General features: G+C 43.7%; 1 protein-coding gene across 1 annotated transcript in view; it reads left to right on the top strand.

Moving 5' to 3' along the window:
- Positions 1-227: 227 nt before the first annotated feature.
- Positions 228-19,001, top strand: part of Gtf2a1l (general transcription factor IIA subunit 1 like) — a 64,397-nt gene continuing 45,623 nt past the window's right edge. The window contains exons 1-3 of the mRNA XM_004660150.2: positions 228-248; positions 2,986-3,087; positions 3,951-4,071. Of these exons, the coding sequence (XP_004660207.2) occupies positions 228-248; positions 2,986-3,087; positions 3,951-4,071 (244 nt within the window). The remainder of the gene's footprint in view (positions 249-2,985; positions 3,088-3,950; positions 4,072-19,001) is intronic.

Genomic DNA, 19,001 nt, shown 5'->3' with positions numbered 1-19,001 from the left:
AAAACGCTGACCCGACTTAAGGACCTAACCATTTTAGCTAGCTTCCTTCCTCAAGCAAGCCAACCACCTCTCCTCCTACCTGGCGCATCACTCCCACGGTTAATCCGGGCAAGTCATTAACCTGCCTGCCCCCGCTCCCAGCATCCTCCCTCCGCGGTTGCCAGGCAACCTGCGCCATCCTTCAAAAGCCACAGGGGAGCGGCTGGCCAGGTGCTGGAGCCCGGGTCATGGCCTTCGTCAACCTGGTGGTAAGGACCCCCACCCCCCGCAGGGTTTGTGCTGAGGCAGCGCACACCCCCTTGAGTCCTCCTGATGCACCCACAGACGTTCATAAACCCTGTTCTCACCCCTGTGTTGGGAGGAAGGGGTGAGGGCCGGTTTGGTCCTGGTCCCAAGGAAGAGCAGGTGTGCTCATCTACAGGGGCGCTAGCTAGTTTGGGGTGTTTAGAAGTTGCCTGGAAGTGGAAATCACCCTCCGTCTTGGTTGCCTCCACGCTGAGAAAAATTCTCCAAGTTTACCCGTTCTCTGATTTTATTTCATTATTTGATTTCTAGGCAAGGTCAATAAAAGGTAAGCCCAGGCTAGTTTTGGCCTTTGGGAACCTCCTGCCTCAGTCCGTCACCTCCATGCCCAGCTCTAATTCTGTTCCCTTAGTATGAGCATTGATTCAAACTGTATTATTTCATGACCAGAAGTAATAGATTAATAGGACCTAGTTTATTGCCCCACCATATATGTTTAATATCTTTCCCCCATCAAAAAATATTATTTATTTATTATTAGAGAGAGAAGGAGGCAGATGGAGAGAGAGAGAGAGAGAGAGAGAATGCCAGGGCCTCTAGCAACTGCAAACTCGAGACATATGCACCACCTTCTGAATCTGGCTTGTGTGGGTACTGGGGAATGGAACTTGGGTCCTTAGGCTTCATAGGCAAGGCCTTAACCGCTAAGCCATCTCTCCAGCCCCCTTCATTTTCCTTACGTTTTCAAATCTCAGTGCTTAAGTGCACAGTCCACAACTACTGCCCTAGTAATCCCCTGAAGGATTATTATTTTTATTTATATATAGTTTTTGGTTTTACAGGGTAGGGTCTCACTCTAGCCCAGGCTGACCTGGAATTCACTATGTGGTCCCAGGGTGGCCTCGAACTCATGGTGACCCTCTTACCTCTGCCTCCCAAGTGCTGGGATTAGAGGTGTGCACCACCACGCCCCTCACCCCCAGAAGCATATCTAAGCTTCTCACAAAATTTAAACCTAAGTGGCACCTATGAGACCTTCCCTCAAACTACAAGAACCTGAACTGGGGGCGGGGGGGGGGAGCGGGAAAGAGATGCACATTTTCAGAAAGACAATTGCTGTCAAGATAGATTCTTTTATATGTGGCATAAAAGGCTCCATTTTTAGAGTCATACGGTTTTAATGTATGCTCATTTTGTGGTGTTTTAAGAAATGTAAGACACTTATACCTGAATATAAGCTTAGCACTGTAACCATTTATCTGACTGTGAATTCCAAGGAGAGTGCATGTTTACTTTTAGAGATGGAGTTTAAGGGGAAGTTTGGAACTATATATAGTTTTAATAAAGAAAACAGAGAGAAAAGCAATATGAAGTCTAACTGTATAGTCCTACAAGTGAAACTGGGCTCACTGCCCATTTTGAAAAATTGTTTTCTAATGGATTTTCTTTGACTGTTGCTGTTATATGCTGAGGGCAGACCATAAAGATGTTTTTAGCCCTAGGAATTCTTTCCTCTAGCTCTCACTGTGATCACCCTGGCTGGGATTAACACCGAAGCATCCATTTAGAATGTCTTTATTGGGATAAACTGTTTTAGAAGAAGCAACTAATCCAGGGGCACTTAGTCTTAATGAATATACTTGTGAATAACGTATTATTTAAATGTTACTGATTGGCCTATTCATAGACTTACTCTGGATCTTTAGAAGGATTAGTTTAAAACTTAGCTGCTCTTGGAGTGAGAATATTTTATGGGTACTATGAAAAAGCGATCCACAAGTTTCACTGGGGCCCCGTTCAGCATTTTGCAATAAGATCAACCCGAATTCTTATCTTGCCATTTCTTATCTATGGAAATTCTACTAGGCGTGCATTGGATTTTGGACATGGGATTGGAGCAGAGCACATGTCACATCGACTGGGAAGACTGAGTTCGTGTCACATGCTCCTTGTTCTAATGGTTAAGATGGTGTTTAATCTTGGAAGGATTTGCTTATTGATATTTCATAGCATGCTTGTACCATTTGAGGGGTGTTTGTACGTTTCTTATTATTGGAAGAAATCCATTTTTATGAAGTTGTCTCTTTACTTGACGATGTTTAGAACACACAGACAATGCCTTGTCTATTTTTGGAAGTGGGCTTGGAGTTTATTTATATTCATAGTCATTTGCTAATGTTGATTAGTTTGAGGAAAAGGTGAATTGAAAGCAGGTTCATTTTCAGCTGCTTTAAATTTATTTCCCTATTAGAAAAGGAATGAGGAGGCTAGATATTAACGCAGAAGCCGAGAAGCATAGCTATGTCCATATCTGGGAGAGAGATTTCACACTTTCTCTTGTGGTGCTGTGACTCAGCCTTGCAGACAGGGTGCGATAAAGGGAAACGGCCAAGACCCGGGATCAGAAGCTAACACACAGTTCACCGAAAGCTGAGACTGTCCTGGAAGCAGGATTTTCTTCATGAAAATCTTATATTGTTTTTAATTGTTTTTGATTTTTTGAGGTAGGGTCTCACTTGAGCCCACGCTGACCTGCAATTCACTATGTGGTTTCAGGGTGGCCTCGAACTCACGATGATCCTCTTACCTTAGCCTCCCAAAGTGCTGGGATTAAAGGCATGCGCCACTACACCTGGCTGGTTTTAATTTTGGGATTAGAAAGCGTATTCTGCTTGTCTTGCAAGGCTAAATATATATTGTATCTTGAGAATTTAAAGGTCTAACCATTATTTTTTTCTGTAGCCTAAACTCTACAGTTCTATAATTGAAGATGTGATTGAAGGAGTGAAGGATCTATTTGCTGAAGAAGGTGTCGAGGAACAAGTTTTAAAAGACTTGAAGAAGGTTTGTTGACACGTTTCCTATTTTTCAGTGTAAAAACCTGATGTTACAGTTCTGATCCCCCCAATTATATATATTAGTACTTATTTGTTCACTGTGCTCTTAGCTGACAATTAAAATTTAAGAATAGGGCTGGAGAGATGGCTTAGCGGTTAAGTGCTTGCCTGTGAAGCCTAAGGACCCTGGTTCAAAGCTTGGTTCCCCAGGTCCCACATTAGCCAGATGCACAAGGGGGCGCACACGTCTGGAGTTCGTTTGCAGAGGCTGGAAGCCCTGGCGCGCCCATTCTCTCTCTCTCCCTCTATCTGTCTTTCTCTCTGTGTCTGTCGCTCTCAAATAAATAAAAAAATTAAAAAAAATTATAAAAAAATTTAAGAATAGGGGCTGGAGGATGGCTTAGTGGTTAAGGCACTTGCCTGCAAAGCCAAAGGACCCAGGTTTGACTCCCCAGGACCCACGTAAGCAAGATGCACAAGGGGGTGCACGCGTCTGGAGTTCATTTGCAGTGGCTGGAGGCCCTGGCATGCCCATTCTCTCTCTCTCTCTCTCTCTCTCCCTGCCTGCTTCTGTATGTCTCTCTCTCAAATAAGTAAATAAGTAAAAATAAAATATTTGAAAAAATAGGAAAGAAGTCAATATCAGAGCAACTTTAAAAAATATTTTATTTACTTAATTATTTTCCTTATTAACAACATACTTTGTATGGATACATCCTGTGCTGGTACCCCCTTTTTTCTCACATCCCTGCTCCCATTCTGCTGGGGAGCCCTCCTCAATTGGGTGGCAGGCATTCCCTATGGGGTTGGGGGTTATGCTCTGTGGCAGCAATAAGCAGCAAATGTTTTTTTTTTTTTTTAACTCTACAGCTCTGGGAAACCAAAGTGTCACAGTCGAAAGCAACAGAGGACTTTTCCAGAAGTAACGTCCCGGCACCTTTGTTCACAGTGAAGTCTCCTCACAGTTTGCCCCCTACGCTACCCTCAACAGGTCGGGCCAGAATGAGCAAATTTCTAGAAATCATAGCTTCAGTACCGATTCTTGTGTGGACAGGGTTCTTGATTTTCGTTAGGTTAACGTCCTTAAGGTAGAGATGGTTTAATCATAAGATCATTTCTTTAGCTGTGTCGTAATTGTGTTGTTACAATTGATTTAAAAACTCAGGTCACTTAAACCAGTTTTAAAAAGCAATTTCACAGAAGTGACAAAGCTTGATTTTAAGAGAAATAAGTTATATGTGGCTTATGAGCTTGGAGTACCCATTAGTCATTTCTGAGAATTTGGTTGGGACTCAGGACGGACTGCCCAGCCACCGTGGCAGAGGTGAAAGAGGGTTGGAGGAGAAGGTGCCCACTTGTGTATTGCCCTGTTGCCCCTTCTTCTTCTTTCCGGTTAAAACAGATTATAAATCTGTTCTTGTGGTGGAAGCCAAATGGAGTGTGAGCAGAAGCATGGAGATTATGCAAGCTATTTTATTGCTTTGGTTATAAACAGTAATGATAAGGTATTCACTATATGTGTTGTATTTTATTCTTGGACTTCGTTACATCTAGACCTTGGCTTTTTAAGGAAAAGTGTGCCCAGATTATATGTGCCAATTTGAGCTGTAGAAGACTAATGGGTGATCTGATATGATTATTCTTGTTTTATTTTAAAAATATTTTTAAAAATCTTTACTTGAAGCCAGGTGTGGTGGCGCACACCTTTAATCCCAGCACTCGGGAGGCAGAGGTAGGAGGATCACTGTGAGTTCGAGGCCACCCTGAGACTACATAGTGAATTCCAGGTCAGCCTGGGCTACAGGGAGTCCCTAAGTTGAAAAAAAGAAAACAACAACAAAAAAATGAGAGAGAGAGGCAGATAGAGAGGGAGAGAGAATGGGAGTGCCATGGCCTCCAGCCTCTGCAAACAAACTCCATACGCATGCACCACCTTGTGCATCTGGCTTACGTGGGTCCTGGGAATTGAACCTGGGTCCTTTGCCTTTGCAGGCAAGTGCCTTAACCATTAAGCCATCTCCCCAGCCCTATGTTTGCTTTTGCTTTTTTTGAGGTAGGGTTTTGCTCTATCCCAGACTGACCTGGAATTCACTATGTAGTCTCAGTGTGGCCTTGAATTCATGGCAATCCTCATGCCTCTACCCTCCAAGTGTTGGGATGAAAGACGTGCACCAGCAAACCCAGCTCTGATATTATTTTATCTAACCCTTTTCCCACTTTTCTCCTTATTCCTCTAACCCTTAATGCTACTATTGTGTATTGCATATGTATATAGATGCACACATCAATTTTATTGGGCTCAGCTGAAATCCAACAGTGTAGTGTTTCCAAGATGTGAGGGTAGACTTTGGATTAGATTGTAAGTAATAAGTAGATTGTTCTTTGCAAGTTTGGGAAAATCCATATCAAAATTATGTAGGCCAAAGGACTGGAGACATGACTTAGCAGTTGAGGTGCTTGCTTAAGAAGCTCAAGGATCCAGGTTCAATTCTCCAGGTCCCACATAAGCCAGATGCACATGGTGGCACATGCATCTGGAGTTCATTTGCAGTGGCTAGAGGCCTTGGTGCACCCATTCTGTCTCTCTCTCTCTCTCTCCATGTCATTCTCTCTGTCTCAAAAATAAATAATCAGAAAAAATTAAGAAAACTCATTTAGGCAAGGCGAAGAGAAAATAGGAAACTAGTACTTCAATTCCAAAAATAGCAGAATTTAAGTGGCAGCAATTATAATGTATCAAAATGAAATAACAATGAAAACAGAAGTACCAAGCACAAATTTTTATTTTATTTTTATTTATTTATTTGACAGAGAAAGAGGGAAGGAGGGAAGGGGAGAGGGGAAAGGGGAGAGAGAGAGAGAGGGAGAGGGAGAGGGAGAATGGGCTGCCGGGACCTCCAGCCACTGCAAACGAACTCCAGACACGTGCGCCCCCTTGTGCATCTGGCTAATGTGGATCCTGGGGAATCAAACCTGAGAGAGTTCTTTGGCTTTGCAGGCAAACACCTTAACTGCTAAGCCATTCCCCCAGCCCCCAAGCTCAAGTTTTATTTAATCTTATGCTTCTGAAATATGATTTTAAAGTTTTAGTTCACAGCTTTCTTAGTTGACATGCAGACGTATTTTTCATCAGTCATTGTTATTTCCTGTTTCCATTTTTTTTTGTCTGTGCGTATGTATGCATTGGAGGTCAACTTGCTGGCCAGTGAACCCCAGCATTCCGCTTCCCCAAGGCTGGGATTGTGGATGCACAGTGGCTTTCCCCAGACCTGTGCTTTCATTCAGAAACTGTGAGTGGTGGACTGGGGAGGTGGCTTAGTGGTTAAGGCACTTGCCCGCAAAGCCAAAGGACCCGGGTTCTGTTCCCCAGGACCCACATCAGCCAGATGCACAAGGGGGCGCACACATCTGGAGTTCATCTGCAGTGGCTGGAGGCCCTGGTACGCCCATTCTCTCTCTCCGCCCCACCCTCAAATAAATAAATTAAAGTTAAGATTGTGAGCGTGTGTGATGTGTATATGTGAACATGCTAGGGCACACACGTGGAGGTCACAAACAACTTTTGGATTGCTCCTTGTCATCCATCTTGTTTGAGGTCAGGGTCTCCGTCTTCTCTCTCTCTCTTCCCCTCTCCCTGTCTTCATCCTTGCAATAGTTGAGTGTCATGCTCAATGGAGTTTGCTTCCTAGTTTCGGGGTAATTCTCCTGTCTCCACCTTCCACCTGGCCGTCACTATACTGGGGGGGGGGGTTGCAGAAGCCCCTCACAGCTTCTGGATTTTTTTTTTTTTTTTGAGGTAGGGTCTCACTGTAGTCCAGGCTGACCTCAAATTCACTATGTAGTCTCAGGGTGGCCTCGAACTCACGGTGATCCACCCACCTCTGCCTCCCGAGTGCTGGGATTAAAGGCGTGTGCCACCACACCGGGCTCTAGCCTCTGGCTTTTTTTTTTTTTTTTAAATTTTTTATTTATTTATTTGAGAGCGACAGACAGAGAAAGACAGATAGAGGGAGAGAGAGAGAATGGGCGCGCCAGGGCTTCCAGCCTCTGCAAACGAACTCCAGACGCGTGCGCCCCCTTGTGCATCTGGCTAACGTGGGACCTGGGGAACCGAGCCTCGAACCGGGGTCCTTAGGCTTCACAGGCAAGCGCTTAACCGCTAAGCCATCTCTCCAGCCCTAGCCTCTGGCTTTTTATGTGGGGGTCTGGAGGTTGAACTTGGGTACCCAGGCTTCGGTGGCAATGCGCTTAATTCACTGAGCTGTTCCCTGACCTCTTCTGCTTTCGTTTTTTTTTTTTGTTGTTGTTGTTTTTGTCATTGCCATTTTAGGGGGTAATTTCCTTCACCATTACTCTGCTCAACATTCTTTTGGGCTTTCAAAGCGATATAAACATTTTTGCTTGTGCGTAAGTGTCTTGTGTTGTCTGTGATGTGGTGTGTGTGTACGTGTGTGTGTGTACGTGTGTGTGCGCACCCTTGCAGGGAGCACGTGCTTGCCAGCAGTGGGGGGGGGGGCTCTTCTCTACAATGACCAGGATCGAATGCCACGTGTTTCACTCATTCACTCTTTCTCTTGTTCTTTTTTTTTTTTTTTAAGTATTTTATTTATTTATTTGAGAGACAGAGAGAAAGTAAGAGGCAGATAAAGAGAGAGAATGGGTGTGCCAGGGCCGCCAGCCCAGGAACTGCCGATGCATGTGCCACCGTGTGCATCTGGCTTACGTGGGTCCTGAGGAATCCAACCTGGGTCCTTTGGCTTTGCGGGCAAGTGCCTTAACCACCAAGCTATCCCTCCAGCCCTCTTCCAGTTCTTATCCTGAGCTGGAGTTGCTTATTGATATCAGTTGTCTGAGCCCCACTGCCTCTGAGGGACTGACTTCCAGACACATGTGGCCATTCCCTGCTGCGCACATGGGCTCTGGAGATTTGAACCTGGGTGGCTCGGGGCCTCCTTCAGGCACTCATGCTTGCACGCTAAACTACCGGGCAATCTCTCCAACCTTACTTTTATTTTATGTATTTATTTTTTATGACAAGGGCTGACACTGTAGCCCAGACTGGCCGGGAACTCACTGGATAGCACAGGCTGGCCCTGGGCTGCGCCTCCTTGAGGCTCTCCAGTGCTGGCCACCCAGCTACGTAAGCCTTACTCTTTAAATTAAGTGATTTTTCTTAAGACTCTGTTTTCTTTTTTTCTCTTTTGGTTTTTCAAGGTAGGGTCTCACTCTAGCTCAGGCTGACCTGGAAGTCACCATGTAGTCTCAGGCTGGCCTCGAACTCACAGTGGTCCTCCTACTTCTGTCTCCAGAGGGCTGGGATTAAAAGGTGTGTGCCACCATGCCCAGCTTCAGATTCTTTTTATTTTTTAAAAGTATTTTATTATTTATTTATTTAACAGAGAAAGAGAGAGAGAAAGAGAGAATGGGCGTGCCAGGGCCTCCAGCCACAGCAAACAAACTCAAGATGCGTGTGTGTGCCCTCTTGTGCATCTGACTAATGTGGGTCCTGAGGAATCGAACCTGGGTCCTTTGGCTTTGCAGGCAAACATCTTAACCACTAAGCCATCCCTCCAGCCCTTCAGATTCTTTTCACTTGACCTTGATAAAAGGATGTGGTGGGGAGGGAGGAGAAAAATACTTTACTGAAAGCATACTTAAAACCTGTTTTTTTTTTCCCCAATTCAAAATTGCAGTACTTCATTTTGCCCGCAAGATGGTAATGTTACCAGCGACATAAATCACAAGGTAGTCTAGTAATGGAGTCTATCTAGCTGGTTTTTGCTCAATGTCTCCTTTTTTATTCTGTCTTAAAAGTTAGAATAATAGAAATAATTATATTTGAGGTAAGACAGTTTTTCTCCTTATTCTCTTCCTCAAGATTTATAATGAAGAGGTTTTAAGAATTACTGTCTCCTTTAAAAGTGCATTACAGATCATGTTCTTATCTGTCTTCGTTTCTGGATGCCCTTCAATAAGATTCTTGGAATAAATATCCTCATAAAATTGAAGTACATCTTAATTGTATTTTCTCCTGCTAGGCTTTCAGAAGCCTGATTAAAATAGCTTAAACCTAGTTCCACGATCTCTTTATTTCTTTTTTGAGAACGAGTTCAAACAAAATCTACAGTTGAATAGGTCGCTGCCATTACCTATTCCTGCTTTCTTTCTACATTTTTTGGCTTTATTATTCATTTGTTTAGTAATATCCTATGTCACCAGTTCTTAATAGTTTTTAGTTTTAAGATTACTTTATACTCTTAAAAACTGAGGACCCAAAAGAGCATTTTCAAATGTGGGTTTTATAAGCAGGGTGTGGTCACTCATACCTATAATCCCAATACTCAGAGGATGAATTTGAGGCCAGTCTGGCCTAGGTGAGATCCTGCCTCAAAATACAAACCAAGGGGCTGGAGAGATGGCTTGGTGGTTAAGGCACTTGCCTGTGAAACCTAAGGACCTAGGTTTGATTCCCCAGATTTGATTCCCTTAAGCCAGAAGCACATGGTGGTGCATGCCTCTGGAGTTCATTTGCAGTGGCTTGAGGCCCTGGAGCGCCCATTCTCTGTCCCCCTCCCTCCCTCCCTCCCTCCCTTCTTCCCTCCCTCCCTCCCTCCTTCCCTCTTTCTTTCTCTCAAATCAATTAATAAATATAAGACAATATATATATGCATATATATATAATATTTAATAGATAGAAATTAAAATCTAGAAATTAGAGTTTATTTATAAAATGAATTCTATATTAACATAGTAACAATTAGTGAAAAATAGATTTTTTCCCCCCAAAAAGGTAGTTAATGAAAAGACTGGTCCTGTTTAACTTTCTTACAGATGTTGCTAATGTCTGGATTAATATCAGACAGCTGAAGTTTCATACCTATTTCATTTTTTTAAATTAATTTTTTTTCTTGTTCCTCTTGTTCTTTTCTTTTTTTATTGAGAACTTGAATATATGAGCATACAGAAATTTGATCATATCTGCATCTATTTATCCCTTTCCATACCCATTTCCAATTCAAATCTTACAGTATGTACTTGAGGTGGACAGCCTGATATTGTGATATACATATGCATAGTTAAAAGGGTGCTGTGGTTAAGCAAAGGAACATAGCCATCATCTCACCGTTACCTGTTCTTTTAAAAAAAATACTGTTATTGAAGCCAAGCATGGTGGTGCATGCCTTTAATCCCAGCCCTCGGGAGGCAGAGGTAGGAGGATCGCCGTGAGTTCGAGGCCACCCTGAGACTCCATAGTGAATTCCAGGTCAGCCTGGGATAGAGTGAGACCCTACCTTGAAAAACCAAAGGGAAAAAAAAATACTGCAGAGAGAGGCAGGCTGAACGGGCATGCTAGGGCCTCTAGCTGCTGCACACAAACTCCAGATGCCTGTGCCGCTTCATGCATCTGGTTTATGTGGGTCCTGGGGAACTGAAGCCAGGTCTTTAGCCTTTGCAGGACACCTAAAATCGACACTTTCAGCAACATTCCCAAGCCCAGTACAGCGTTCAGAGCAGTGCTCAGCATGCACATGTGATCTGAGAACTAGCTACCCTGCCCGTCTGCTGTACTGTATCCTTGTTTTTTTTTTTTTTGGTTTTTCGAGGTAGGGTCTCACTCTGGCCCAGGCTGACCTGGAATTCACTATGGAGTCTCAGGTGGCCTCGAACTCTCAGCGATCCTCCTACCTCTGCCTCCCGGGTGCTGGGATTAAAGGCGTGCGCCACCACACCCGGCTTTTGTATCCTTTTTTTTTTTTAAAACTTAGATATGGTCATATTTAGTATGTAAACAACCCATGTTCGTACCATCATTTCTTTCTTCCTTGCCCCTTTTCTGAAGAGGCCTTTCTTGTTGGGGATGCAGGTCAACCCCATGGGGATTGTGGGTCATGCATGATGGAGTGGGGGAGAGAGGCAATGTCTCCGTGTAAAATGTCCCCACTTGTGGCTCTAACAATCTTTCTGACCCCTCTTCTGCAAAATTCCCTGAACCATGCTGGGAGCACGTTAAGTCCACTTCAGTGTTGGGCACTTAGGAGCCCCTGGATCTCTGATTTGGTAGGTGTTGAGTGTCCTCAGTATCTTGCTCCATTACCCTTTTGCTGACATCAGATTCACTCAGAAAGCAGCACTAGGAGCTGGAGAGATGGCTTAGCGGTTAAGCACTTGCCTGTGAAGCCTAAGGACCCCGGATCGAGACTCGGTTCCCCAGGTCCCACGTTAGCCAGATGCACAAGGGGGCGCACGCGTCTGGAGTTCGTTTGCAGTGGCTGGAAGCCCTGGCGCACTCATTCTCTCGCTGTCTGTCTCTGTCTCTCTCTTTCTGCCTCTTTCTCTGTCTGTCACTTTCAAATAAACAAATACAAATAGACAAAAAAAAATTTAAGAAAAGCAAGCGGCACTAGCCCTCATTTCCCCAGTTCCTCTGTGGGGAGTCGTTTATCTCCTCAGCTCCACCTCCCTTCTGAGAAAGAGAAGCAGATTCTCCAGTGGAGACTGAAGTCAGCACTGGTTCAATGGGATAACCATTATAAATTTAGAAACAATTTAAAGGGTGTAGACTCTCTTATAGCCCAGGGTTAGTGGGAGCCTGACAATGGAAAGCAGCTTTATCTGGATATGATTCTGACTTGTTTCCCAGTTCCAGATGTGGTTTCCTTTCCACTGAGCAGATCTGTCATCCACTCCAAGAGCAGCTGGTGACCCGCCGTGGTTGTGTGCCGCTATGGCACTGGTATGCGCATCACGCCAGGCTGCTGGCTTCTGAGCCGCTTAGGTCTTGAGTTGCTTGGACAGACGTTGGCCACTTTCCCCCAGTAGCTCATGTAACGCCTTCTAGCGCTAGCTGGGCTAATTATCTGGGGACTGGCTCTCTTCCAGATTCCAACCAGGTCTTTCCGTGGTCCGTGCCAACAGCGTTTGGTGCCTTCCGTGGCAGAGTCTTACCATTGACCTCTGGTGGGTCATCAAGTGCACTGACAGAAGTCTGTCGTGTTTGGTTTGGGAGGTCTAGCAGGTCTCTCTGATCAACAGCTCGTTAGAGCACATCCAGGTACAGGGAATGTGTTGTATCCTTTGACCCAGCCTCCTCCCTCCCTGCTCCCATGGATGTGGAAATCCTCAATTTTATTATCACTGTTGCTTTTTCTTTAGAATTTTAAGTATAAATGAGACCATATGGTATTTTTCCTTTTTTTTTTTTTGCTAACATTTTTGTTAATTTTTATTTATTTATTTGAGAGCGCAAGACAGACACACAGAGAAAGAGGCAGATAGAGAGAGGACGGGCATGCCAGGGTCTCCAGCCACTGCAAATGAACTCCAGTGCCCCCTTGTGCATCTGGCTTACATGGGTCCTGGGGAATCGAGCCTTGAACCGGGGTCCTTGGGCTTCACAGGCAAGCGCTTAACCGCTAAGCCATCTCTCCAGCCCAATAGGTAGTATTTTTTTCTTTGTATGCAGCATATTTCACTTACCATAAAGCCCTCCAGATTCATCCATGCTTGGCAAAGGGCAGAATCCCCTTTCTGGAAGCTAAATAGTGAGGTGTGTGTGTGTGTGTGTGTGTGTGTGTGTGTGTGTGTACCATATTTTTTTTTTAAATTTTTTATTTATTTATTTGAGAGCGACAGACACAGAGAGAAAGACAGATAGAGGAAGAGAAAGAGAATGGGCGCGCCAGGGCTTCCAGCCTCTGCAAACGAACTCCAGACGCATGCACCCCTTGTGCATCTGGCTAACGTGGGACCTGGGGAACTGAGCCTCGAACCGGGGTCCTTAGGCTTCACAGGCAAGCGCTTAACCGCTAAGCCATCTCTCCAGCCCTGTACCATATTTTTGTGTTTTTTTTTTCCATATTTTGATATTTGGTTTTGCTGTGTGGCCCAGATCTGGAATTCACTTAAGTAGCTTAGGTGGGCCTTAAAGTCATAATCTTCCTACATCAACTTCTCTGAATGCTGGGATTACAGACACACTACACTAGGCTTGGCCAAAATGTTGTCTTTGCCCATTCAATCATCACTGGGCATGTTGGTTGCTCTTTTATCTTGACTATGGTGAATAAGACTTCAGAGAGCCTGGCAGCACAGGAATCTTTTTTTAAAAAAATATATTTTATTTATTTACTTCAGAGAAAGAAAGAGAGAGAGAGAGAAATTTTGTGTACCAGGGCCTCCAGCCACTGCAAACGAACTCCAGATGCATGCGCCCCCTTATGCATCTGGCTTTTGTGGGTCCTAGAGAGTCAATCTGTGATCCTTTGGCTTTGCAGGCAAACACCTTAACTGCTGAGCCATCTCTCCAGCCCTCAAAGTAGTTTGAATTTGAATTTCCCTGATGGGTAAGGATATTAACCACTTTCTCATGTGTTTATTGGCCACTTGCAGTTTGTTCTTTGAGAATAGACCATTCAGTTCATTAGCTCATTTATGGAATGGATGATTTTTCTTTCAGTGTTTAATTTTTTGCAGTTCTTTATATATTATAGATATTGACCGCATGTTGGTGTACATTGGGGAAAAACATTTCCCATTCTGAAGGTTTTCTTCTCTGAGGTGATTGTTTCCTGCTCTGGGCGAATGCTTCTTAAATTCATGCCCATTTGCCAGTTGGGATTATTTCCTGTAGTATTGGAATCCTTTTTGGAAAGTCCTTGCCTGTGCCTATATCTTTTTCTTTGTTAAAATGATTTAATTGGCGGGGCGGGGGGGGGAGAGAACAAAAAGAGAGAGAGTATGGACATATTAGGGCCTCTTGCTGTTGCAATTTACTCCAGGACAGGTATCTTTGTGAGGCGGAGAATCTAATTTCTACTGGACATATGTGCAGAATGATTGCTGGCTGTGGAGGGAGGTTTGAATCAGATGATTGCACAGACTCATGTTCTGAATGTCTTGGTCCCCCACCTGATGGCAAGGCGGCAGGTGGAGATGCCCTAGAGGAGGTGTGTGGCGGGAAGCCTGGCTAGGGTGTTACAGCCAGCTTCCCTTTGCCAGGACTGGGCTCCCTTGCGAGCTGCTGTTTGCTTCCTGCCGCGGTGATGTCCACCCTCTGCCCGTGCCATGCCTTCCCCTGCCACCGCGACGTATCTCCTCTGCCTCCCCAGTGCTGGGATGAAAGATGTATACCACCGTGCCCAGCTTCCTTTTTTTTTTTTTTTTTTTTTTTGTTTTGGAAGAAGCTGTCCTTTTCTTTCTCATTTGTCTGTTTAGGGCTGTTGAAAATTACTTGACTGTATATGTTTATTTCTGGTACCCATAATTTGTTCCACTGTGTGTGTGTGTGTGTATGTGTGTGTGTGTGTGTGTGTGTGTGCATGTTTGGGTTTTCAAGGTAGAGTCTTGCTGTAGCCCAGGAGGACCTGGAATTCACTCTGTAGTCTCAGGGTGGCCTCAAAGTCAAGGCGATCCTTCTACCTCTGCCTCCCGAGTGCTGGGATTAAAGGCGGGTGCCACCATGCCTGGCTTCCACTGGTTTATGTGTTTTCATTGTCAGTATCATACTGCTTCATGATGGTATTGAATTCATTTATTATTTTTTAAAATATTTTTATTTATTTTCAAGCACAAGGAGAGAGAGGGAGGGAGAGAGAATGGGGTGCTCCAGGGCCTTCAGCCACTGCAAATGAACTCCAAATGCATGCGGCACTAAGCATCTGGCTTTATGGGGGTACTGGGAAATTGAACTTGGGCCATTAGGCCTTGCAGGCAAATGCCTTAACTGCTAAGTCATCTCCCCAGCCCCATGGTTTTTTTAATTTATTTTTAATTTTAATTTTTTTTTTTTTTGTTTTTTGAGGTAGGGTCTCACTCTGGTTCAGGCTGACCTGGAATTAACTCTGTAGTCTCAGGGTGGCCTTGAACTCACTGTGATTCTCCTACCTCTGCCTCCTGAGTGCTGGGATTAAAGGCGTACGCCACCACGCCCGGCTGGTTTTTTATTTTTAAAACAGGCTTAGGCTGGCCTTGGATTCCTGGGGCTTAAGTGACCTTCCCTGTCTCAATCTCCTGAGCACAAGGGGCTCTAGGAATGCACACACAGGTGCACACACACACACACACACACACACACACACACACCACAGCGCCTGGCTTTTCAGTATAATTTTAAATCAGGAAATATGCTGCCTCTTCTTAAAATATTTTTCTTTATCTGAATTGTCTTGACTATTTGAGGTTTACTTATGGTTTCATATGAATTTTGAAATTCGTTTCTATTTCTGTGAAGAGTATTATTGGGATTTTGGTAGAGATACCAATTGCATTGGTACATTGTTTTGAGTAACATGGACAACTTAATACTAATTACTTCAACTCATGAACAGGGAGTATCTTTTTATTTCTTTGTCTTTTAAAATTTCCTTTCTCTGTTTTCTTTTTTTCCCCCCCCAATATTTTATTTATTTATTGGAGAGAGAGAAAGAGGCAGATAGAGATAGATAGATAGATAGATAGATAGATAGATAGATAGAGAAAGAGAGAGAAAGAGAGGGAGAAAATGGGTGGTCCAGGGCCTCTAGCCACTGCAAATGAACTTCAGATGCATGTGCTCCTATGTGCATCTAGTTTATGTGGGTACTGTGGAATTGAACCTGGGTCCTTATGCTTTGCAGGCAAGTGCCTTAACCACTAAGTCATCTCTCCGGCCCCCTTTATTCTTTCTTTAACAGGGCCTCATTATTGTTCTACCTCAGCCTCTTGAATGTTGGCATTACAGACCTATCCTTTTGAAAAAATATTTTATTTATTTGCAAGCAGATAGAGTGTAAGAGAATGTGGAAGAGAGAATGGGCCCACTATGACCTCTTGCTATTACAAACAAACTGCAGATTCATGCGCGACTTTGTACATCTGGCTTTACGTGGGTACTGGGGTCACTTTGTACATCTGGCTTTATGTGGGTACTGGGGAATCGAACCCAGGCTATTATGCTAAGCAAGAAAGTGCCTTTACCCACTGAGCCATCTCTCCAGCCTCTATAGGCCTATCCTTGAAATGTCTTTGGCTTTGGTATCGAGGTGATGCTGGCCTTGTAAATGTGCTTAGAAGTAGTCTCTACTTTGGATGGCTTTAAGAAGGATTGGTGTTAATTCTTATTTGACTGTTTGGTAGAATTCACCTATGAAGCCAATTGGCCCTTGGCTTTTCTTTGTTGGGAGGTTTTAACCTTATAGTATTTTTGTTTATTTATTTATTTATTTGAGAGTGACAGACAGAGAAAGAAGGAGAGAAAGAGAGAGAAAGAGAGAGAAAATGGGTACACCAGGGCCTCCAGCCACTGCAAATGAACTCCAGACGCGTGCGCCCCCTTGTGCATCTGGCTAATGTGGGGAGCCTCGAACCAGGGTCCTTAGGCTTCACAGGCAACTGCTTAACCATGAAGCCATCTCTCCAGCCCTTGTAGTGTTTTTAATTGTTAAAACTTTCCTTTTAATATGCATTATTGTATTCATTCATGGGGCACAGCATGATATGTTAACACATGGGTACAATGCGTGCTGTTTGAATCAGAGTAATTTATTAGTAAGGCAACTCCTTGTTTATGCATTCCTCCTCTTGTTCTTCACAACGTATACAATATGTTGTTATAAACTGTAGTTAGGCCACTGTGTTGTAGAATACTAGAACTTCTTTTTGGCTGTGTTTGGTGCCAATTATTCCATCTCCCCTCACTACTCAATGAAACCTCTGGAAGTCACTATTTTCCATTCATATCAATGTTTTCATTTTTCATATGTGAGAAAGATCATGAAGCGTTTGTCTTTCTGTGTCTGGCTTATTTTACTCAACATAATGTCTTTTTTTAAAAATTTATTTATTTATTTATTTATTTATTTGAGAGCGACAGACACAGAGAGAAAGACAGATAGAGGGAGAGAGAGAGAATGGGCGCGCCAGGGCTTCCAGCCTCTGCAAACGAACTCCAGACGCGTGCGCCCCCTTGTGCATCTGGCTAATGTGGGACCTGGGGAACCAAGCCTCGAACCGGGGTCCTTAGGCTTCACAGGCAAGCGCTTAACCGCTAAGCCATCTCTCCAGCCCCATAATGTCTTTTTGGAAGGTTTTAATTACTAGTTCAGTGTCTTTATTTCTCATATAGTTCTACATTCAACCTATTATATGCTGTTAATGTTAAATCATATCAATAAAATAAAGCCTTTTACAAATATATAGTTGAAAAAGGGAGAAGTTTGTTAATAGAATTTTCAGAAAATTTGATATTACAGTAAAACTTTGCTGCAAGATAAAACTTTGTCAAGAACCTTTTCAGATGTTAAATTAGGGTTCATTGAGTATACATCTTATACTTTCACTGGTCATTGAACCATGTATAATTTTATAATATACATGGGTTATTTGGCAAATAATGGTTTACTGAGACATAAAGTTGAAAGTTGTCCATCATACAAGATAATCTCATCGAATGTGGTAGATGCATATTTTCTAAAGCAAAAATTTCATTTGAAAGCTTAATTTTTGGGACTCAGAAGATGGCTTAAATCTTTTAAAGGTGCTAGCTTGCAAAGTCTGTTAGCTCACGTTCAATTCCCAAACCACCCACATAAGCTAGACTTAAAGAAAACTTAAATTTTCATATTGGCCAACAGATACTATGGTTTCCTTAAAGTGATGGGCATGCTTAGTATGTTTTTCAGAAACCTGTGATGTGCTCAAGTCTGACAAACCACAGTTTCTGTAATTCTCTCAAATAAAAAGATTTTTTTTTTTTTTTTTGAGGGCCGGGCGTGGTAGTGCACGCCTTTAATCTCAGCACTTGGGAGGCAGAGGTAGGAGGATTGCCATGAGTTCAAGGCCACCCTGAGACTACATAGCGAATTTAACAAAAAGGCTAATTTCCAACTTAAATAAGAGCAGAAATGCTCTTTCTTGTAGTTCCTTGTGTGCTCAGACAGCTTCATGAATTATTCCTACTTCATCTCACGGAATATTAAAAGAGCACTTTTAACACTTGCTGGGTGAGAGTTAGTATAATCATTCTTAGACTGTCCCAAGGACCTGCTTCAGTGACATGGCGTTTCTTTCTGTTTCGCTGCTCTTCGTCTGAGTGATGGGTAGAGAGGATGCAGTGAGCAGATGCGAGGCTTGACTCGTGGTGGGTAGCCACACCTCCACTCACCATGACTGTTTTGTCATCACTGCAAATGCCAGCAAAACATTTCATGACAGGGCTGGAGAGATGGCTTAGCGGTTAAGCGCTTGCCTGTGAAGCCTAAGGACCCCGGTTCGAGGCTCGATTCCCCAGGACCCACGTTAGCCAGATGCACAAGGGGGCGCACGCGTCTGGAGTTCGCTTGCGGTGTCTGGAGGCCCTGGCGCGCCCATTCTCTCTCTTTATCTGCCTCTTTCTGTCTCTGTCACTCTCAAATAAGTAAATAAAAATGAACAACAACAAAGAAATTTAATGACAAACGGAAAAGGCATGCATTTTCTTATTATAAAGCCATTTTTGAACACTCCTAAAAAGCACTCCCCAGGACCTTGCGTATCATACTTTGAGAACTGTTGCTCTACGTTGGAGGGGTTTACACGTTGTTTATAATTTATTTTTTGAGAGAGAAATACCATCAATTCATCAGATTAACAGGTACAACCGTCCTTGGCAAACTGGAATGTGCAGCTATCCTATAATTGGCTTAGTCCGGGCAAATGTGCTACACCGAGTTACATCCCTAACACTCAGCAGGGTGTCTTAATGTTAGGGGATGTGAGATCTCATTCTTCTTCTCTTATGAGAGAGAGAGAGTGAGAGAGAGAGAGGGAATTGGTGTGCCAGGGCCTCCAGCCAGTGCAGTTGAACTCCAGAATAAGCGCCCCTGTGCACACATGCAACTTTATGTACTTGCGTCACCTTGTGTGTCTGGCTTACATGGGATCTGGAGACTCGAACATGGGTCTGTA

Source organism: Jaculus jaculus, chromosome 18 (assembly GCF_020740685.1).
Source record: "Jaculus jaculus isolate mJacJac1 chromosome 18, mJacJac1.mat.Y.cur, whole genome shotgun sequence".
Lineage (NCBI taxonomy): Eukaryota > Metazoa > Chordata > Mammalia > Rodentia > Dipodidae > Jaculus > Jaculus jaculus.
Note: the sequence above shows the minus strand (reverse complement) of the source record. Positions and strands in the feature narration are given on the sequence as shown.